At 56.4% G+C, this 22211-nt stretch overlaps 1 protein-coding gene across 1 annotated transcript in view; it reads left to right on the top strand.

The window, feature by feature from the left end:
• Nucleotides 1-551: 551 nt before the first annotated feature.
• Nucleotides 552-22211, top strand: part of LOC105703071 (insulin-like growth factor-binding protein complex acid labile subunit) — a 91658-nt gene continuing 69998 nt past the window's right edge. Inside the window, exon 1 of the mRNA XM_012431164.2 lies at nt 552-1026. Within this exon, the coding sequence (XP_012286587.1) occupies nt 970-1026 (57 nt within the window). The 5' untranslated portion in view covers nt 552-969. The remainder of the gene's footprint in view (nt 1027-22211) is intronic.

Raw genomic sequence — 22211 nt, 5'->3', positions numbered from 1 at the left:
TGTGTGGGACGCGTGAAGAAAAATAAATAAAGTCACGCTATTCGCGTTGATCGATTTTCCGCAAACGCGAAGCGCCAGTCGATTCTTCCTAGGGGCACGCCCCGGAACGAGTCGATTTACGACTGGATTTCTCGGGCGGAATGCGCGAGTTCGGCGTTCAAGGGCACCCGCACTTCCCAGGGGCTTTAATTAAACGATAAAAACCGGAATGGCCGGAGGGAAAGGCCGGGAGCGCCGAAAATCCCCCGAAACGGCGGCAGGGAGCGACCCTCGAAAATCCGGCGCGCTCCCAGGGTACGCGGCGCCAAGGGCTCGCCTAAGACGGGCCGCGTCCCCGAGGGTCTCCCCGGACTCCCCCTTTCCTTTGAGGGCACGCAGCGGGAGGGTCCGCGACGAGGTCGGCCTCGCGTCTTCCCCCTCCGTCGGTCGAGAGAGGAGGGAGCGGGGCGCCGGCATCCCGAGATTCCCGTGGCGGCCGCGAGCGGCGCGACGTGCACGGGCTACGCCGCCAACGAGCGCCGCGCGCCCGCCAGTCCGCTGTGCGCCGCCCACCCGCGCGGTTCTTGCGCGCTGAATTCGTCGAGACGCGTGCCGACACGACCCGAGTGCCCGACGCGCAGTAACCGAGTCCTACCGAGTCCAGTCGAGCCGAGCCGAGCCGTGTGCCGCGACCCTCGGAGTGAAGTTCGTGCCGCGTGCCGTACCGGGCCTCTACCGTTCCTCCCATGACGCGCGGAGAGTCGGACGTGGTGGGCCAGATCGCCCGGTAGGGACTGCGGGGAGTGAGCCCGGGATTGCCGCGAGAGTGCGAGGGTCCTCGCGCGGCGCGAGGACCTCACATGACGGGAGTCCCCTCCCGGCGGCCGGTTAGGCCGACTGGCCGCCGGCCACTCCGACCTCTCGGACCCAGCCTGCCAGGCACCCAGGGACCCAGCCGCTGAAGCCGAGCACGACCCGATCGCCCCCGACATGGCGCGGCCCCGAGGGACCGACCGGACCCCCGGCCCTGCGTCATCGAGAGCCCAGGTACGTCTCGGATCCCCGGATCTCTGACTTAACCTCGAAATCGTCAAAACAACGATTAATTCCAATACACCCATAAAACTCCCTTGAACTAACCTTGAACATTCCAAAGCCGATACTCAACTCTCCGTATCTTACTTCGAAACGAAGAAATATAAATTACGCAACGCGAAAATACCCGGCATTCGCTTCCTGGCATAACTCGGCAATTGATTTTCAATTCATACGCAAATTCCCTGGTCACGGGGGAGGGGGCCGACGTCGAGATGCCGCGCCGGAATTTTCTGGAAAAATCAGACGAGGCTCCAGGAGGATAAATTAATATACGTGACTCGCGAAAGTTGGAGTTTGTACAGTAGTTTCGAGGAATTCGTTTAAGGATGCACAGAGTTTTTACGTCGGCGAGGCGAGATCTCCCCCCCCCCTCCCTCCTCCGCGAGAACCGTAAGCGAGAAGTGGTTCTCAGCGGCGCCTTTTCCGCCTGCGGACGACGAGCCGCCGCCGGCTCCTTTACGCGTACATGTCCGCAGTGCGTGACCCGTTTTCCCCGCCCTTGGGGCGCCACGTCGCGTGACGCACTCGCGGCGGCGGTGGACCCGGCGCGGATCCGCCGTCCGAGCCGCGTTTAAATTTAATCGGAGTGCCCAAGATCGTCGGGCGGAGAGTCGCCGGGTTCTCGGGATCCGGCCGCTCGCGTTTTCCGCGCGCCGCGAACCGGTTCCGCCGCGGCCGGGGCACGGAGTCGCGGTGATTTTTGCTCGAATTCGCGGCCGGATTACGCACCTAATGGCGCCGCGGCGGAACGGCCGCCTGGCACGGGCGTGACCCAGAAAAACATTCGCTCGCGTCGATCGAGCGTCGTCGTCGCGGCCGCGATAACGCCGTATCGGCCGCTCCCGAAATCCGACCGGCCACGGGGGCTCGACTCGTTCCGGAGCTTGCCGAGGAAAGGGGGTGCCTGTATTCTTTATATTAAAGAAAAAATCTATTTTCTCTTTTCTACTTTCAAGGCCTGGTCTGCGACGCTTTGGTGGAGGATGGGGAACGTCGTACACGGGCGACGGAAAGGGGCGGATTCCGCGCGCGGAATCGGCCGACCGCGAGTTCCCGTCACTGGATGGGGAGGAGGGTTTACGAGGGAATAGAAATTTCGAATGAATGGAATTTACGACGCCAGGTGGGCCTCGGCCCTGGGTCCTGGCATTCGTCACCGGAGGCGGTAAAGACCGCCGAATGATTTTTGGGACCGACGGGAATATCCTGGAGCGAATGTCCTTCCGGGGGACGAGGGAGAGGGATGGAACCTCGATCGGGGGTCGTTTCGCCGAATTACGCGGAATTTATGCACGCCTCGTGGACCAAGGAGCACGATTTCACGGATTTTTCCGACTTTTCCGATTTATCGGTCGCGTTTTCGCGAAATTTTTACGGGGAGTATTTATTTTCCCGGCGTTCGGTATTTGTATATTTTTCCGCTCATCTTTTTTTTTCCCCCCCTTGCCCTCCGTCGTAATTTTTTAAACGGTCCCGCGTCCTCTCTTTATGGGCCCGGCGATGCCACGCGAGATCGCGCCATTTCGCGTCGTGAAATTCGTCCGAGTTTATTTCTTTCCCCTGTTTTTTCGTTTTTTTTAATTTTTTTACCTTCGGCTCGGATTATCCCCGGGGTCGCGCGACGCGGCTCGATTCTCCCTCTTATTTCGGACGACACGGATTTCCGTTCTTCTTTTTTTTTGTGCTCCCTCCCTCTGTTTTTCTTTTTCCCTTCCTCTTCCTTTTTTCTATCCCCATCTCCGGGTACGCGGGAAAATCTCTTCGTCCGAAATCGAAACGCGGAGGCCGGGCGCGGAAAATTCGGAAGCTGGGCACGAACGTGAGAAAAGAAAACACCAGGGCGAGAGGGTGGGAAAAGCATGAAATAGAGTGAGAAAAAGGGGTGGAGGGGGACAAAAAGGGAAAGCCGATAACGACTCCAACTTTATCGAAAGTTGCATACGGGTCGCACTTTCGCGGTTTAACGCGCTTTTTTTACCTTCCCTCCCCTTCTTCCCCCGTTTTCTTCTTTTTATCCGTATCGTGGTTTAACCTCGTTACCCGAGGAAACCCGTAGACGCGTTTGGACGCCTTTCGAGATGCCTCTTGTCCCGAGGGGTGGAAACCTCCCCCTGGTCGTCCCTCTACTTCAGGTTCTGATAATTACACTGGTTGATTAAAGATAAAGGAAAAAATAAATGGACCTAGATCGGGGGCCCCCGCTCGGAGAAATCCCATAAAAAATCCGCGGTTTCGAGATTCTGTCCGGACTTTCCTCAGGGGTGAGATCCCGCGCTTAACGGGGTGGAGATTGGCCGACGTTAATTCGCGCCACGAATATATAATCGGGGGCGGCGAAGGGTGGGACTCTCATACCTTGGCGACGTTACCATGCGCGATAAGGGGGGTGTCGGAAAGTAACGAGGGGGGCGAAGTTACCCCGCGATATACACGCGCTCGTGCCGCTAATTGGCGGAGTCGTCGACGGGGCGCTCCCGTCTCCGTCTCTCTCGCCCTCCGACGCCCTCTCTCGCGGCGGCGTCGCGCGGGTTCCGCGCCGCGCGACGTCGCCGACGTCTCCGCGCCGTCAAAGAAGGCGGCGTTAACGCCTTAGCGCGGAACCTAATTTGCCACGGAGAATAATTCCGTCTCGTCACGCGGCGTCGCCTACCGAGAGCACCTGTACGCGCGTTTACGCGCGGGCACGCGTTCCCGAGAACTCCGCGGAATTCCGCGACGTCCCGAGGGTCGTTCGGGAGACGTCCGATCGAAGCTTTTCGATTTCATTTTTTTTTCTTTGATTTTTTCCAATGCTCCGAACGGGACGGATGGATGCTGTCGGATCGTCGGGTGAGTCGCGGCCTTGCACTTCCGGGATAATATTTATCGATATCTCCCTATCGGAATCGGCGCGGAATCGAATTCCCCCCGTTGCCCCCCGCTGTCCGGGAATTCGAGACTTCCTTTCTTTCTCCCTTTCTTCTCTATCCGTAAGAAAATCACGAGGTTTCCCTCGCGAGCACGCGATTTCCCGGGTTCTCGGGTAACGGGGACCTCTCCGGGTATCGGGTCACCGTCGAGGACGTCGACGTTGACTCCCGACTTCGACGGAGGTTATTTATTTGTTATTTTAAACATTTCTACCTCGGTATAGATCTTCTTTTTTTTTTTCAAGAGGATATGGGGTTATGATTTATATATTTTTTGTTACTCAAATGTAAACTATGTATACTTTTTTGTTATTCAAGTCCGACGTAGTATTCGAGGCGACAGGTGAGGCCGCTCGGTTGGGAACACCTCGTTAACGGTGGTCGAGGACGAGCCTTGTCTAAGGACATCCCTATCGTCGAACGGGCCGTTAAACGGCGAGTCTAGGTCCGTCTCCGTCGAATCCGCCGCGGCTACCGTACGTCCACGTACGTCGGACCGACGGTACGTCGTTATACGGTGCATGTGCCACGTGTACGTGCTCTCGATTACGCACGGTCGATCGGCCAATTACCGAGCCCCACGGACTCTCCGACCGGCGGTGTGATTCCGCGCAACGAGACCCGATATGTGCGCGAACGAGCGCACATAGACTCGTCCATGCATATATTCATAGTTATATGTACGTACGTACATATGTGGAATCTTCGGATGAGCGGAGGATTACCTCCTCGGCCGATCGTCCGCGGCAAAAATCGCTACGGATGTGCGTACCCCCCTCTCCCCGCCCCACGGGACGGTAATCGCGCAATCTGTATGAAAATTGTACGTTTCCCCCATTTTCCGCGTTTCTTTTCCCTATTTTTTTTTTATCATTACTCTTCGGCGTACCGCGCTCTCCGGCGACGAGCCCCGACCGTCGTTTTCAGGGCTGGCGGCGAATCCGCGACGGAAGATTGGAAAATCGCGGCGGGAAGCGCGGATTTCGCGAAATTTTCGCTCTCGATGACCCAGGCCTGCGATTAAAGGGTTGAAAGTTGGAAATGGAGGAAACGGAGGGCGTCGAGGCGACGCCGATTAACGGCGGTCGTCTTTATTCGCCGGGCCGCAGCGGCGGAAAACCGTTATCGGCACCGCGAGAACTAATATCGCCCCGTGGTCGGCCGTTCCGCGGGGAACATTCCGCGGGTCGCCGCGTACGTGGTTTTTTCTCTTTTTTTTTTTTCTTCCTTTTTCCCTTCGTTCTTGTAACGCGGGAATCCGCGCTTCTTTTCGACGTGAGAACGCGATCGAGCGGAATCCGCGCGACCGCAGGTCGGATTCTCTCCTCGCTTTTTTTCCTCTCGGCCGTCGACGGAAAAGGCGATCGTCTCGTTAAACGCATTCCGCGGTTCGGCAGAAGTCCTCCGGTTTGCTCCCCCTTCTCCGCTTACCGCCGTTTAACCCCCCTCCTTTCTCGGGGAGCGAAAATTTCACTTTTCTATTTTCTACCTGCGGCGGATCCGAAAATTTCTGCACCGAATCCTGGGGCGATTTCCGCCCTGCGCCCGCGTTTCCTCGAGTCCTGGTCCGGGGGGGACGCAGAGGTCCTGTTTCGTCCTGGTTCTAAACCAGTCCCGGGGGTCGTCCCCCTTTTTCTTCTTTTGCCTCGGGTACCGGAGGTGGACAGGCGGATAGGAAGAGGGGAGGTGGACGAGAGCCCCGAAGGGATGCGCAGGTTAAGGACCTCCCGAGGACAGGTTGAGGTTCCCCGAAGAAACCGCCGGGGAAAAATGCACGGAATTACCTGCGAGTCTCGTCTCGACTTTCGTGTCGACGCCTCGAAATTGGTCCGTTCGAAAATATGAAATTCGACGTCGGCATTAATCAGGGCGCGGCTTTATTTACCCGGCTCGTGCTAGTCATTTGGCTAAATGGGAGGCAGCCGCGCTCGCAGCGCGAGCCTCAATTTCCCGGGGAATAAGACGCCCAGAGGCCCGCGCCCGCGACGACGGGCGTCTCGGCGCGGCTCGGCGGAATAATTAGCCAGCTCGGCGAAACTAACGCGCCAGGATTGCAATTTTCCTCGGGTGCGGTGGCGGTGCCGTTCGTTACCTGGGGAGAACGTTCGAAGGCGTCGAATCAAACCTGCCCCACCTGGGGGTGGGTCCCGAATCGCAGATTTCCCGAGGACGAAAAACAACGTCTACGAGCGTTCCTAAATACCCAACCTGGGTTCTCCCGAGTTCATTTCACCGAATTCCCCGAAAGACGGGTACAAACGAAAATCAACGTGAATGTAATTTTAAGTAATAGCGTACAATTGTAATCGACTTGTAATTAACCTGAGAATAATAAATAAATAAACATAAATTCGAGACGGTCGGCGGGACGGAAAAAGGAGTACAAAAATGGGCGACGACAATGGGACGCGGTCTCGGAGGGCCGACGCGGGGTACGGGGGGAACGCCGAGTTCCTGCCCCCGCCGCGATTCGTTTCGCTCGTTTGTGCTCGGGCGTTCCTCCCCTGGGGGGAATTTGTCGTCGGCGAGACGCGGACGTCGCGCGAGACAAAAGCGCGCGGCCGCGGCGAGACGACGCGCGGATCGGATTCTCGCGGACGACAATGAGGCCAGGTGCAAAGTGTCGCGGTCACGGGGGGGAGAGGGAAATTCGCGGGAACCGCCGAGGAGACGCGGGTAACTCGATTCCGACCGGCCTCGCGAAAATGAATCCTCGAGGGGGGCCCCCCTCGTGGAGAGAGAAAAAGAGGGGTGCAGGGGGCGAAAGTAGCTTTCGACGGCGCGTGATCGAAGGAAAACCGAGAGGGAGAGGGAGAGAGACGGCGAGAAGAAATTGCCGCACTCGCCGTGCGGACGGACCGGAGGATGGCACGCGGGGGGTCTGCGGGCATGTGGGGAACACGTACGTGGGTACACGTGGAAACCCTAGGGGAAAGATCCCCCCACCCTGTTACAGGTGCCCGTAAGTCATGAGCAACGGGCTCGGACGGAAGAGAGCTTTTCGTCCTTTTTCTACGAGGAAGGTGGTTTATAGCGAAACGCTCGAATAGGGAGGGGGTATCGAGATTAAAATGATCTGGGGGTGGAAACTCTTGGGGGGAAATACGTTTAATCGGCTTGGAAAATTTCTGGGGCCTCGTGTCGAGGAACGACCCTTTCGACAAAGGGAGAACCGCTCGGTCGAGGGCAGCGGAAGGCGCAACGCCGGCGACCGGTGCATCCGGCCGCGCAAAAAGTTACGACCGGGAGGCGGCTCCCCTCCCACCCACGAAGATTGGATCGTATCGGTTATCTCGGAGGCGAAATCGATCGCGAGTTATCGGCCGCCGCCGCCCCCCTTAGGTGCCGGTTCCGCGGTTCCTCCCGTCCTCGGCTCGCGACGTAAATCGCCGCGTCGGAATTCCGCGTCCGGCTTGCCCCGCCTCCCCCGCTAGGCGCCGGGCCGGCCGCGCTTTTATTTTCCCGCTCCTCCCGTTTATTTCTCCACTCCATGTTTTAATGGTTCCCCTGTTCCTTAATGACCCTATTCCGGCGCCCCTCCGGCCCGGTAAATAGGTTCCCGAGGGAGCGCCGAGCTTGATAATCGACGCTCGATCCGCGCCGCCCGGCGTCGGCCCCGTTTGCGGTTTTCGACTCGGTTCCTCCATTTTCCTCTCTTTTCTCCTCCTCCTTTTCTTCCTCGACGAGCATCGACAAGGGTTTCGGTTTGCCTCGAGAAATCGGCCGACGTCGCGGCGTACCCCCTGGGGGAGGAATACTTATCGTATACAGAGAGGTCCCTTCCAGAAATTAATTTCCAGGTCTTCGCGAAATTTCCTTTCCGAATCTAATCGAGGAGACGTCGATGAAGAACTTAGGGCCTCGATTAACCCGATTTAATCGAGGATCCCGGAAACGGGGGGAAATCGATGAGACTCGCCCCCGGAATTTCGGGATCGGTCGCTTTCGGCTATCCGCGGCCAGGGGGGGACGTGCCCCACGGGATATATTTCACGGTGCATTCCCCGGTGCATCGGGCTCCTCGTTATTGCCGAAGAGATGCCTTCGAGATTGCTCCTCCCCTCGCCGGGCGCTCCGACGTTCCCGGGCGACGTTTTGATAAGGATTACCTTGATAATTTCGTCGGGGCGGGAGGGAGAGGGACGAAAACGAAAAAAAAAAAAATGAAGGGAAAAAAGAAGCCGTGAATCACGGAACGAGGCCGTGAGAAACGCCTGTCGACGATAGCCGTGTAAATTCTGTCCCTCTCTTTTTACAACCTTTTTTTTCCTCTCCCCCCTTATTCCTCTCTCGTCTTTCTTCCCTCGCGAGAAAGAAGAGAAGGGAAGGAGAGAGAGGGGGAGACGGATACGTCTCGCTTCCGCCGCAAGGCCGTCTCGTCGAGACGCTTGTGTATATACGCGTGTATATGTATTATATATATATATTCTCCTCCCTCTCGAGACTTCGCGTAAATCGTGGGGCTTAAAAGTCGCGGTGCGAATTACACGGGAACGCCGAGGGTTGGGGGGTTGGCGGTTCCCCCGGGACGCCCCCGAAAACTACTCGTCACCGAGTCTCCTGGAAATGGAGATTGTCCTCCCTTCGGTTGCCTGTAAATTTAATAAGGTCCCGGGTGATATAAATTTACGTCACCTCTCTTATTATCCCCCTAATGCGACCCCCGACCGCGCCCCCCTCGCCCCTCGAGAATGGAAAACGTATTCCCACCTGAGGAAGAACCCCCGCGACGCGGGGAACGGATCGACTCGCGACGAGACCGCGTCTCTTGACCTCTTTTTCCGTCTCTCCCCTTTTGCTGGAACATCGACCACGGCCACGAGGATTCCTCTCGGGGGGTGCGGGAATTACGCCGAGGTCTTTCTTGGCCTCCCGAGCGCGGTTTTCGCCCGAATAATGGGATACACGAGTCCCTCCCCCCGGGAGGGGCGGGACGGGTGAGGCATTTCGAGCATCTCTTCCGGGATCTTAGCGGCGGCCACAGGGAAACCATTTCCCGTGGGAATTGGCCGTCGACGTTCTCGCAAGCCGATTCCTGCCCCTTCTCCTGGAGGGGGCGAGGAGCGCAGAGGGGAAAATTAATAACCTTTTAAAGAAGGGGTGCTTCGGTTACGAGCCCATTTTTTTCCCGGATTCCTAACGAAGCCACTCGCCCTCGGCGCTCTCTCCCGCACCCTTTACCGGATCCTCCGGAACGGGGGGAGTAATTCCCCTAATCCCGGTCGAAGGCGCTCTCGATCAGCTGGGATACCTCGTTCTTGGTCTCTACTTATTTCGGGAATTTTTCTTGAGCGACTAAGGCTTGTTTGAGGGCTACGTGGGGTGTTTTGAGAGAGGGGCGGAAAATTGGATTGGTAATTCATGCACGGGAGGAAGGTAAGAATTAATACGGAACTTGATAAGGGCGCGCGCACTGCGCGATGATAGCGGGCGGCTGTCACTTGTACGCCTTATCGTGGTCGGATTTGGCCCAATCGATCATGCCCTGTCGGTCGACCCGATATTTTCCCGGCCTCCCAGCCAGTCGACGCGAAACCTGTCGGAGGGATGTCGGAAGAGCCCCCGCGATTGACTTCCGCGTGACACCTTATCAGGGTTATCACCCGTTGACGATTCGCGAGCGGATCGTCGAGGAGACTATTCGAACTCCTTCTCTCCTCCGGGATCGACGACATCGCTCGCGGGTTCCTCGATTTAATGAAATCATCCGAAATTCGGGGAGGATTAAATTTATGGCTCGGTCGGGGGAGGTTATCGGGGGTTGGAATTAATTGCCCCCGATCGGAATTCCGTCTTTGGGGTGGACGCGTGTCCCTATCGGTTAGGGATGGGAAAGTGATATTTTCACGTGGCGGCGGGACCGTCCCCTGGGAGGGGGTTGCGCCCGGGGGCTGTTTCGGCCACCCCCGGGGTCGAGGCCTCCGGGCCGTTTGGGGGACAAAACGGGCGCCGGGGCGGAAACGGCTCGGTGTAATCTGCCGTCGCAAAACCAACAGGCCAGTGGCCCGTGTGCGGCTCGTCTATCCGTCCGCCACCCCCACAACCCCCGACGGCCATCTGCATCGAGCGGGAATCCGAGCGATTCCTGCCCACCCCTGAATCTAACCTCTAAGACTTCCCTGAAATCCGAATTTTGCAAACACCCCCGTCTCCGAGACTCACCCCCCGAATCTTAAGAAACGAGAGGCGGACCGTTTCCAGGGCTCGTCGAGAGGGAACGGGGGTGGGTTTCGCCCCTTTCCATTTTTCTCGGGGGGTGGAGGAAACTCGAGTCGCCCGGTACGTCCAATTCGACACGTTCGCGGTGCGCATCTTGGATCGTTAGTGAGCGCGGTAAGGACGGGGGTTGTTTCCACCCCCGGGGTGCAAGTTCGGCCTCCTCTAAGGCGCGGTTTCCGTCTCATCGATCGGAAATCAATCGTTGGAGGGTATCGCCGGTCGAGTCGCGGATCCCTGGGTGGTGGTTTCGGGGAGGCGCTGAGCCCCCCGTTTCGGGGGGTGCATCTCCGAGTCGGGGATCGCGCCCCACCCGATTCGTCCTCCCTCGGCGTCGCCCTGGGGCATTAACTCCGACACCCTCGAGGTGACCCGCGAGGTCGACCCTGCAACCCTCTCTCCACTCACCCCCGGTGGCTATTACGTGGCCCAGAGTGGCGGGCGAGCCAATAATAAATGCCGCGAGTCGCGACGGTACGTGTTCCCCGGGGAGGGGGTGGCATTAATATTTCCCCCAGGTGGCGGACCCGGGACACTCGCTTTGAGGGCGGTAAACGCGGTAATAGGCCGAGAGGCATTACTTCCACGTGTGATTCCCCATTATCTTTCCCTTTGCCGGGCTCCGATTGATGTCGCCCCCCCCCCCCCGCCCCAGCCCACCCTGTGCCGCAACTCTCGCATGCAAATTGCCAGGATGGGGGTGACCACCCCCCATGAGGTGTAGGTGTCGCCTGGACTGTTTCGGACCTTTTTATGGAAATGCGTGTCACGCGTTAGCATACTCGCTCGTGCTCTTGTGAGCGTTTCGGCCTCGGGCCATCCCCACCGGGGGTCCAACATTTTCGGGGGGTCCAACAACTCGATAATCGCAACGAGTCTCTACTGCAAAGGTGACTCGTTCCTCTCGGCCGTATGCAAATGACCCCCCCGGATCGAGTGGGAGTCCCTCCATCGCGGTCGATTGCAAGAGTGGTTAACTCAGGTGGGGGGTAATGATCGCACTGGGGGGAGAAAAAATATCGGCCCCAGTATGGCAGGACCCTCTTTCATAAGATGCATTTAGGGGATCGATCGAGGGAGCTAGCTTTTCCCGCGGTGCCGATCGATCCCCCGGGATTATCGATAACCCCTCCGGGGGGAGGGGGTTCTGGCCGTTTCTCGCGTACTAACGACGGGTCCTCGCGGGGGCGCACTCGTAAAGCACGAAAAGTGATTGCCGCGATTTCCGCGGAATAGCCCGTCGTAGGAATCGGCCGACCTGCCCCCCTCCGACTCCCCCCTTTTTTACGGTCCGCCCGATAAAAGGGCCGGAACTTCCGAAATAAAGCTCGCACGTGCCGGCACTTGCGGCACCGGGAAAGGATTCCCCCGAATTCCCTAAGAGGCTTCAACTGAAATCCCGAGTGCCCCCCCCCCAAATAGGGGGACACTTGCTATTTTGACGAGGGGCTCATCTCCCGAATTGCCTCGACCCCTCCGATCGGAGATCGGCCTCATCTCCTGGAAATGCTCCCTTCGACCTCTCTCTACCGCTCGATGGGGGAAAAAAAAAAAAAATCGATAAGTTTTATCCCGATTTTTGACTTTTACATTTTGTGGGACCGGGGACTCGGGATTTGTGGCCAAATTTGTCACCTGAATTTTGGTTAGACATATCGAGGAGGCGCTGCATCGCGGATTCCGCGCGCGCTCGCGGCGAACTTCGATGCGCCCGGGTGCAAGTTTCGATGCGCTCGCACGCACAGGCCGACGCACGGGTCGATTTGGAAATTCGCGTAATCCCGTATTCGTAACACCGGCCCGAGTATGATTTAACACGTTCGCCGCGGGGTAAGCCACTCGGGATTTGCGCGGTCCTCCGGAATACGTAATGTCCGTTTCGGCAGGGGAGACGGCAATTTTTCGCCTTGACGCGCATCTGTTGAATTTCGAGCCTCCCGAGAACATTCCCGGATGAACCCATTTTTCACCGGCACCTTCTCAAACACTACTCCCCGGAAAAACAGGTTACTTCGAGAGGATCCGTCATTTCGGTGCTGAATAATTTTTCAAAAATCACTATACGAGAATACCCGGGTCGTAGTATAGGTTAGAAAACGTTTTCCACCCCGAAGCCTCGAATGCGCGGCCGACCCGCCATTTGAACTCGAAACCTCTGCACGGTGCACCTGGGGGAGGGTTGCACCTTTAGAAAGCACCCCACCTGCCGGGCTGCAGTTTAACCTCGGTAAAAATGCACATCCCCTCGCGTATCTCGTTATCCGCGTCTCGACTTGGATTCCCTTAACCGTCGGAACTATCCCCCCGAAGAGCCCCATTCCTCCGTTATCAGGTCAACCCTTTACTTGGCCGTTTCCTTCGCCGTTTTGCCAGAACTCGGGCTCGAGTTGCCTACGGGGCGGGAAAGTTTCGGAGGGCGATCCACCCCCGCGGAAAGGGCTCGCTCGTATATCCGCGTCGATACTCGCCGAGTAATAGGCGCGATAACGCATTATCACCGCGATTCCGCCCCCCGCGGTGTCTCCTGCTCCCTCTTTCTCTCCTCGGGGTTAGCGGCACCCCCGATGGCTCTGCCCATTGTTTGCGATATCGATCAGACCTCTCCGTTATATTCATAACCGGCGCGCGAAACTGTGCGGAACGCTCCTGGATCTGGGGTTAATAGAGCCCCGCGTTATCGCCCATAAAAGGACTTTTCCGCCCTTTCAAGACCCCCCGCTCTCCCCGCGATAATACGTCGCGCTGATACCGCGGCGCGCTTCTCCTTCGTTGTTATTTTTTTTTCACCCCCGTTTTTCGAGATCGGCGAAACTCACGCGGGAAAAAATTCTAGGTTATTCCTCGGGGAATGACCGGAATTTTTCAAATCGCTAGAACGAGAGACAGAGAAGTGTATTTCTCTCTCTATTTTTACCTTTCTCTAAGGGACTGTAAGAGGGAAAACACCCGAACGAGGGCAGGGGGATACAGGGGTGTACGCGTTACGGGGTGTCGCGTTACGTACTCGTTTCCTCGAGTGCGGGATAAGCGGGAGGATGAAAGGGAGGCGGTTTCCCCGCTCTCCTTCTCTACGGAGAAAGAGAGGCAATTTTCGCGAAAGCGAAAGGGGGCCAAGTTACGAGATAATCGATCCTCGATTGCCCCTTCGGGAGACCCGATCCCGAGGGAATCCCCCGTTTAGAGGTTATTCTAAAATCTCCTTTAAAGGTCGCGTCGAAAATTCCCCTTTCCCCATTTCCTTTCTCTTTTTCCATATTTTTTATTTTTCCTTGCGTTAATCGTGAATTTCTTTTGCACCTTCTGACTCGCGGAAACGCACCTCCGTGTCCGGATTCTGGGGATTCGATCTCGATCGCGAACATCGGCCCGATGACCCTTTCTTCGAAGTCATCGATGCGCCTCCTCTTGCTCTCTTGAATCCCGTTCCGGAGTATTTCATTACCCGGGTCTCTCGTCTTTCGACGGTAAGGCACCTCCGGACTCTTCGAGCTGTTTAAGTGCGTCGCCTTTCAAAAGGGAGAAGAGAGAGCGAAAAAGGATCTGAAAGGAAAAGACCGCCGGGCGACACTTTCTCCGGCTTTCATTAGAGCGCCGATAACGAGGGCCGCATCGATCGCGATCGCTGCACCGATGCACCGATGCACCCAGTGCATCCGGGGCATCCGGGGCATCCAACGAGGATGCGTGTCCAATTACGGGGCGCCTAGGAGCCCCTCGACCCTTGGGGACTTTCTTTATCAATTCCGACTTTTCCCCTCGCCTACTCCGAATTTCCATTTTATTTTTCTTTCATTTTTCTAAAAATATTCCTAGAAAAATCCTTTTTCCCGTCATTCCGCTCGCGGGCGCATCCGGGACGCGTAATTTCCTGCCCGGACAAAGGGACCTCGCGACTTATCCCGTCGTTATAACGGGCCGCGATGACGGTCGTTAACGAGGCGACGCGCCCCGATGATTGGCGTCGATATATCATCCGTCTACGCCGACGGATTCGTCGAGTCCTCCCCCGATGTGGATATCTCCCGGGGCCGATGACAATCCTGTGAAGAGCTGCATCCGAGGGAGGACCATCGACGCTACTTCCGGAGGGAGGAAAAAAAATCCGTCGCGGATTCCGCGCGTGCGTCACTCGCGACGATTATTTACGATTTATTACGATACTTATTTACGATTTCTTTGTGATTATCCAACATTTATCAGGAGGTATGTGCGCCGGCGTATTAAAGTTTCGAAATTCAGCTATTTTCTTTGCGACGCGAATGAATGTTTTTATCGTTTTCATTTTCATTTCTTTTTTTTTTTTTTTATTGGAGTCGGGGAGGGTTTGAATGCTAGGGAAGGTTATTAACGCGATGAATTCAGGGGTTGCACTCCAAGGAACGATGGGAGGGGACCTCGGCGCTGGCGACCGTATTGGCCGGTGGATATTATTCCGGGGGGTAGGTCGGCATAATTGCCGGGAAGCGTGACGCTTTAAGGTTTTAATAAATCATCCCTCCAGGAGGGGGGTGGCTCGGACGCGGCCGAACTCGGAGACAAATGGCGGCGCGCAAGGAATAAGACGGACGATCGTCTCCCGCGGTGGCGGCTCCGTTTCTCGGGGTCTTCATCCCCCTCCGAGTCGAGATGGGGTGGGAGGGACGAGGAAGGAGGGCCCGGGATGACGAAGAGGGCGCCAGCTTTGCGATCTCTTCCCAAATCGATCCTCCGAGCGCCTCGACTCTTTGTGCGCGAGAGACTCGCGCGAGATAACAACTCGGGCCCTTATCAGGGCTCGAGTTGGAGTTCGAGAACTCCAGGGAACACGATTTCCCCGGGATTTCTAGGGCACGGGAGATCTTCGTCGCTTGTTACAGGGTGAGTCCGATTTTTTCGGATTTTTTCAGATATTTCAGATTTTTTTTTTTTTTTGACACGACGACTTTTGGAAAAATCACGAAGGGGCTCTCGAGACGCCGAAAGTCTTGAAGAGGGTGCGAGGATCTCGAGGATCCCGAAGTGGGAATCCGGAAAACGTGGATATTCCTCGGGGATTTTTTTTTTTAACCGGTGGCCGGGTTCGACCCGACGAGAGACGTCCTCGGAAAGGCGAGATATCGGGACTCCTCGTTTTATCCATCCCTCCCGCCCGCCTCTTCTCCTTTGAATCCTCGAGGTTTCGAGATCCCCCCCAAGCTTTATCGGAGGAACGTTTTCGGAAGTTCGGGATCGACTTAACCCCGGGCGGTCAACTTCGGTCCGCCCCGATGGCGGCTCGAACGACCGAAGTCCCATTAAAGCCTGAATAGGCGAACCAGAGTCGAGCGGGCAAGTTTTAAGCCCCGGGCGACACTTTATCCGCGCCTCCCCCTCACGGAGGCCTTAAGCCCTCGTCGAGGAGAGAACAGCCTCGCTCGAGAAAACGCATCTACCCCCCGTACCCCGATATCTCATCCCGCAAACATCCCTCCAAAAATTGCCGAGATTCGAGTCTGCCGCGAAAACTGCACCCCTTCGATAACAGAAAAAAAATTAAGAAACTCGTAAGATAAGAAGTAACGTCGAAAATTCGAGCGACGATTCCAAAGGGAGGAATCGGAGCTCGCTCTGACAACGGTAACGACGTAACACGGAGACAAATGACGGAAGAGCACAATGCGAACCGCGACACAATTCCGTCACGGCTTCGCCGCGAGGTCGGTCGAGGTCGCCCTGGGGGAGGGCAGGGGTCTTTGTCCTTTCCCGTGATTTTTCGCCCCTTGCCTTTTCCTGCCCGTATTTTCATCGCGACCGGGTCCTAACGAGTCCTCGTCGCCTTGGCTACGTTTCCACGCGGCGGTTCCTCCAGGGGTGCATCCTCTCCTCGCGAGGGCGCATTTTCCGAGCCGAACCTCCCCTAACGATCTTCCGCCCGCGTTTCGACGCTTTCCGCGCGGCCCTCCACCTGGATCGAGGGTCCCGAGGCGAGTCGTTAATTTTCCGGATAATTTTAGAAAATCACCGGGGATGGATTCTATCCGGGGAAAAATATTCGCGGAGGGGGGGATTTTTGTTTGGATTTTTTCTTTTCATTTTTAGGGAGCCGCGTATCGTGGCCGACCACTGGGTCGCTCGGCCGGTGGGCAGTGCATCCCCCCCGAGTTCGACGGGGGTGGAAGAAGTTCGACCACCCCTGACCCTCCACCCCCGTCTTGTGCCCGGAAGGTGGAAAGGTGGAAAGTTTCGAATTACCCCGCCACGGTCCCGGGTCAAGTTCAACGCGGATGAAAACGCCCTTGCCGTCGGTCGGCCGGGTGAACGCGCGCGTCCAACGAGTCACGCGCAATCGAGCGATCGTGCACTTTGCCTCGCGCACAAAGGCTCGCTCGGTGCACGCCGATTAGGCCGACTGAATGCCGCATAGAAATAGAGATATATACGCGGATGGCCGAGTGCGTGGCCCTGCGTCGTCTCGCCGGTTTACCCCGCCCCTCCCGCCCCATTTTTTAACCATTGTGTGAGGACAGGGCACGGCGGAATTCGGTCCCTCCGAATCGAATTGTCACGCTGCTCGCACTTTACTATTTAATTCGGACGATATACCCCGAGAGAGGTTTTCCGATTTCCGGGTATCGGGCATTTTGAGACCTGGGGATTTTGTATTTTTTTTGTTTCTTCCTTTTTTTAACGAGAGGGAGAGGGGACCGCGGGATTGGAAATTTTCGAGAGGTCCGCAGAACTATGAACCGATACGCGGACGAGATGCATCCGAATCAGTCGCCCCCATTCCTTGAGCAAATTCACGGTTTCCGGGTAAACTCGCATTGACCTCTGACCCCGATAACGCTTCCCGCGGAGTCGACCGCTCCCGAAACGTTTACCTAGCCTGGAGCTCCAGGGTCTCAGTTTTCTGGAAGCTCGAGGCCCGGAAACCCGGCGGAAAATGCGCCGATTCCGTGGTTCAATCGAGGGAACCAGGCTACGTTCGATATCCAGCCGATAAGTCGTTCGCCGATCAGCTGATCGTCCTTATCCATAAAATTTCAGGAAATTTTTGTATATGAAATTTTTCTACAGGATTTCAAGAGTACTTAGTTTAAAATTCCGCTGTCCTTGTTCCAACGATCACGGTAAATTGGATGGAGGGTAATTTTTCTCTGTTCGAGGGATTACCTCGGACCCTCGGTAATACCTGGGAGGTCGCGCGATACGCGGACAATGATAAGGCGACATACGCCCCGATGCGCGGGGCGCGGGCGCATATTTCAACCGGGGGTGTGACGAGGGAACTTTAGAATGCGAACCATAAACGGTAAAAAATGGTTCCGCCCGTTTGCCCGTACAATAAAATATACATAAAGGCAACTACATTCGCGCGGTTTCTTTGGCTTTATGGCGCAGTTTGTCTAGAACGGGACCGAGGCGAGTCCGGAACGTTAAGCATGGCGACGTGAAAAATGTCACCCTTCCACCACCCGCCCCCTCGGTAAGATACCGGAAAGGAACTCGGCGGTCGCGTCGTTAAAAGTTTGCCGCCTGATTCGACCAATTTATGCGCCTTTAAGGTCGCGCCTCTCTCTCTTCCTCCTTCTCGAGATCGACGTCGTGGTCGAGAGGGGGCGCGGAGGGAATCGATTTTCTTCGTTCATTTTCAATCCCTTTTTTATCCGGTTTCGACCTTTCGGTCCAAAGTGCAGATACACACGGAGGTGTGAACAAAATGCGCGAGCTCGTTTGGAGGAAATCGAGGGGTGAGGGGATTAAAGGCCGAAGAGGACGGCCTCCAAATTTAATGCGCGACCTCGACCTCCCCTGTTTAAGCCGGCGTTATCCTCGACACGGTCGGGCTCGGTCGGGCGGCGAGGAAAACACCGGCCGAAAAGATAAAGCCACCCCCGGGGGCTCGGAAACTCGTAGGGGGTCGGGCACCTCCAAGAGGGGGCACGACGAAGCTAAATGTGCCGAAGGAGAGGGATGAAGTTTCGCTTTTCGGCCCTGCTAACCGCCGTTGCGAGCGGCTGGGGTAAAGAAGGGGTTGAAGTTTCCGAAGAGCGACCTTGAAGGGGATGGGAGTCTCTGAAGAGCGCCTGATAAGGGGTCGGCTCGATCTAGGGGGCAGGTCGCGGCTCCCGATTCGCCAGCTCGCACCCCCCGGGGGCCCTATCTTCGGTTTCCCCTGTTTCTCTCGTTTCCCCCATTCCATTTCCATTTCTTGCATCCACCCTCTGGCGGGGGAATGGGGGAGGGCGAAGTTGGCCGCCGGGGTGTCGCTCGAGATCCCCGGATGACGCGGTGCGTATTAATGTCCCGAGCTGCCGCGCAAAACGAATGATTTGTTGGGGCGGCTTACGCTCCCCGCGGATGCCGGCGCGGGTGCGTTAATTAATTTAATCTCAGGAATTTAACGAGGGCGCGCGTTTGGAGAATAAATATTCCCCCGGTTGCGGATACTCCATGGGGTCGGCAGGAGTGCCACTCCCCTGGAATCGACCGCTTATCGGCGCCGGTCTTATATGGCGGTGTTGAGGAAAATCCTTGATATGGGAGTGGCCTCCGAGATTTCGAACCATTTTTCCGACCGGGGAAAAAAATCAAAGAGGAAAATTTCGGCGCACGGCGGTGGTCGAGAAGAATGGCGCTGGGGCAGGGGCGCCACCCCCTGGGGGGGCTGCGCCCGTTCATCCCTCGGGGAAGCGTTATTCGCCGCCTGTAAAGTTCGCCGTAAAAGCTGGAAACGTCTTCCGGTCGCTCTCGGATGCTCGCACTTCGAGGTTGGAGCGAAAATCGTTCTCGGGCGCTCGCCGAGGGTGCGTCGGGGATGAGGCCGCGCTCAACCCTTTGGCGGAGGATTCGAGCCCGCTCGTGTTCCTCGTAAATATGATTCCACGGAGAGCCCGGGAAGGGCGTCCCTTTTTATTAGGTCGACCGGGGTGTGTCGGAGGGTTCCCTCCCCCGTAACCCATCCCCGCCTGCCTCTCGCGACGGACTCGCTTAACGTTTCCCTCTCCTCTATTTTTTTTCCATATTTTTTTTCACTTCTTTTTATTTTTTCCTATCAAACGGAACGGCCCTCTTATACGACTTTATGTAACCCGTCTCACCCTGACGGAGCACCCCGAGACGTCGATAACGTATCAGCGCCCCGTTAAGGGTTGCTTAATTCGACGTTCCTCGACATCCCTTTTCTCGTCGTTCCCCTCTGCTCGAGACTCTTACTTATTTATTAAGAGATTAGCCCCACGACCCCCGTGACCCACCCTCCGGCCCCGTATAAGCCCCACCCCCCCGGAAAACCTCCCTTTCGTGGATCCGCGCCGGCAGATGGCGCTAACTTTAACGTCGGGCTTTTTACAGGGCACTCGGCGGAAATTCAATCGAGGCAATCTTCACTTTCGCGTTTCGTTTCGTCCCTTATCCCGGAGTTCCGTCTCGAATCAAGGAGAAACGATCTTCCCTTGCGATCCACCCCTTCCCCCGCCCCCGAGGTTCGACCAGTCGCTTCGAGAGAGAGGGAGGGAGGCAAAGAAACGGGGGGGAGAGAGACCGAATGGTCTCTCGGAATGACGTTTTAGGGTCCCTGTGTATATATGTACGTGTATACCTATATACAGGAAGGGGTGTACACGGTTCAATATACCGCCACTCGGCTCGAAGGAGAGAGCTAGACGGAGAGGGGAAAAAGGAAGAGAGAAAGAGGTTCGTACGAACGTCTAATCGATCGCTACTATACCGATTACAATCGGACGCATCCCCGTGGCGAGCGGAGGGCGGAAGGGTGGGGGAGGTCGGGGGGCCCGTAAAAAACCGAACGTGGAGAGAAAACGAAGAGCTCCGGCTGCGAGAGCGCGTGCACCCCTCTAACCCAAGTTTTACGGCCTCTCTCGGAGGCTGCGTCGTAAAAGCGGGAGAAAAAAAAATATATATATACATGTATACACATGTAAGAAAAAAAGAAAATTCTACGTTAATCCGAGCAGAGACTACCCTACGGAATTTTCAGGCCCAAAGACGAGGAAGAAATTCGGGATAGAATGTGGAATTCCTGAAATTCCTAAAAATTTCTTAATTCTACGCCAGGCAATGATCGATCACTTGTCTCGATTGGCCGGATCGGTCCGATTACGAGCTCGACGAAATCGAAGTCGCCGATAAGAGTTGTCCGATGATCGAGGGTTGGGGGGTGAAGGACGGACTCGAAAGAGGTTTCCTTTCGGAGTCGGCCGATGGGGGTGGCTCTCGAAAATCGAGGATTCGGTGGCCCCCCGCTCCTTCTCGGTGTCCGAGGGGTGGAATCGACGGTGCCGATACTATCGATTACGATCGACCTCTCGGACTCGCCCCCGGCTTCTCTCGAGACGCTTAGTCCCGTAAAACGGGAGGCAGAGGGAAAACGGGGAATTATAGGTCCGGGAGAGCGGATATCGCGCTTCGGGGGGTGAGTTTTTTTTTACGACCTCCCCTGCCGGAAGTTGGCCCGAGTCATTCCTGACAAGCGGGCGCATCATCTTTGAGGGTTTTTACGCTTTTTACGAGGGTCGCACGTATCATCCCTCCCGCGGTATAAAATAAAATACCCCGGCAAGTGGAGAAACGCGGCGCTCGGGAGGATGACTCCCCTCAACGGGGATGGGGGCCGCGACTTTGATGATAACCGGGCAGATACGCTAACGCACCCCTTATTTTTTTACCCTCGTACACTTCTATGTGAAAATACATTTTTATAGTTACACACACCGGTGTATTTAATTATTTATATGCGCATACGTATACACGAACTCGAAGATCCTCTGCAAATTTTCGACGACAAGTCGGAGACGGTCCATCGTAGAGTCCAACCTTTTCTATCAGGTGTATAACCGATGCAACGCGCGGATGCACCCCCAGAGTCGGAGAAGGGGGGCGCTGATGAACCGGCCATTGTTGTCCGCGAAAGTTTATTCGCGAGAACGGATGCCTCGTTTGCTGACCCGGAAGAGGAGCCTCGAGGAATCGACTCGAGACGTCTCTTTCGGCCCGGAGGAAGAAAGGGGAGAAAAAAACGAACGAGGTGCATCGTCGAAGAGGGGGACTCCGATAATCCTGCCTGGCCGGATATCGCTTCCGGGGGAGGTGCTAAATAAGATATCCAGGATGCCGAAAAAGTGCCGCCTCGGGGAGCTGATATCTGGTCGCGCCTCGTTAGAGCTTCCGGGAGTTTTGTCGGATCTCTTCGAGGGGCCTCGGTCGTATTTCGAGATGCATCCCGGCCGATGCACCGAAATGCACGCCCGGCCTCTCTCTCACTCTCCGTGAGTCATACGCTATATCCGAGGTAGGCGCACGTGGCACGGATCCGGAATGTCTAAGGCACTTATTATAGACTGCCGGCAATTACAGGCCCAAAAGCGGAAATTCGGGAGAAATCGTCCGACCCCTGCCAACGGACCCGATCTCTCGCCTTCCATTTCGAGTTCTTCCCTTTCTTCTTTTTTCTTTCGGTCTTCGCGTGTCACCGTTCGTTTTCGATTTTTCAAGGGAGGCGAGCGCTTGGCGAGGTTTAATCGATCGCCCTCGTGCTCTCGGTGTCCCTTTCGACGGCCATTCATCGACCCCATCCCCTTTCGGCATTACTCGCCGGAAATTTCCTCGAAATCGTTTTTAAATCCTCCACCGGCCCCTTCGCCGTCCGACCCTCGACCCCTTTCTGCACTTTTGCTCGCGCACGGGGTGGACCCACCCCCTCGGCGACTGCTGGCGACTGCGAGTCCTCCGGAAATTCACCACGCACCTCTGGACCCCGTGCAGGACGCGGGACGCCATCCGTCCACCCATGGATTTGTACAAAAGAAAAAAGTGCACAAAAAGCACGAAAATAGTCAAACTCGTTGAAATAATAAAAGTTATGCAGATGCGTCTTGTGCCCTCAAACCCCAAGACAGGGAGGGGGAAGCCGATGGCTAACCGAATGTGCCAGATAGAGCGGAAGAAGTTGGTCCCGAATGATCGAAATGGCGGTCACGTAGCTCCGGAAACAGCTGCCGAGGGTGAAAAGCAAATTTCAACGGAGTCGCC

This window comes from Orussus abietinus, unplaced genomic scaffold (assembly GCF_000612105.2).
Source record: "Orussus abietinus isolate OABI.00-Male unplaced genomic scaffold, Oabi_2.0 scaffold65, whole genome shotgun sequence".
Classification (NCBI taxonomy): domain Eukaryota; kingdom Metazoa; phylum Arthropoda; class Insecta; order Hymenoptera; family Orussidae; genus Orussus; species Orussus abietinus.
Note: the sequence above shows the minus strand (reverse complement) of the source record. Positions and strands in the feature narration are given on the sequence as shown.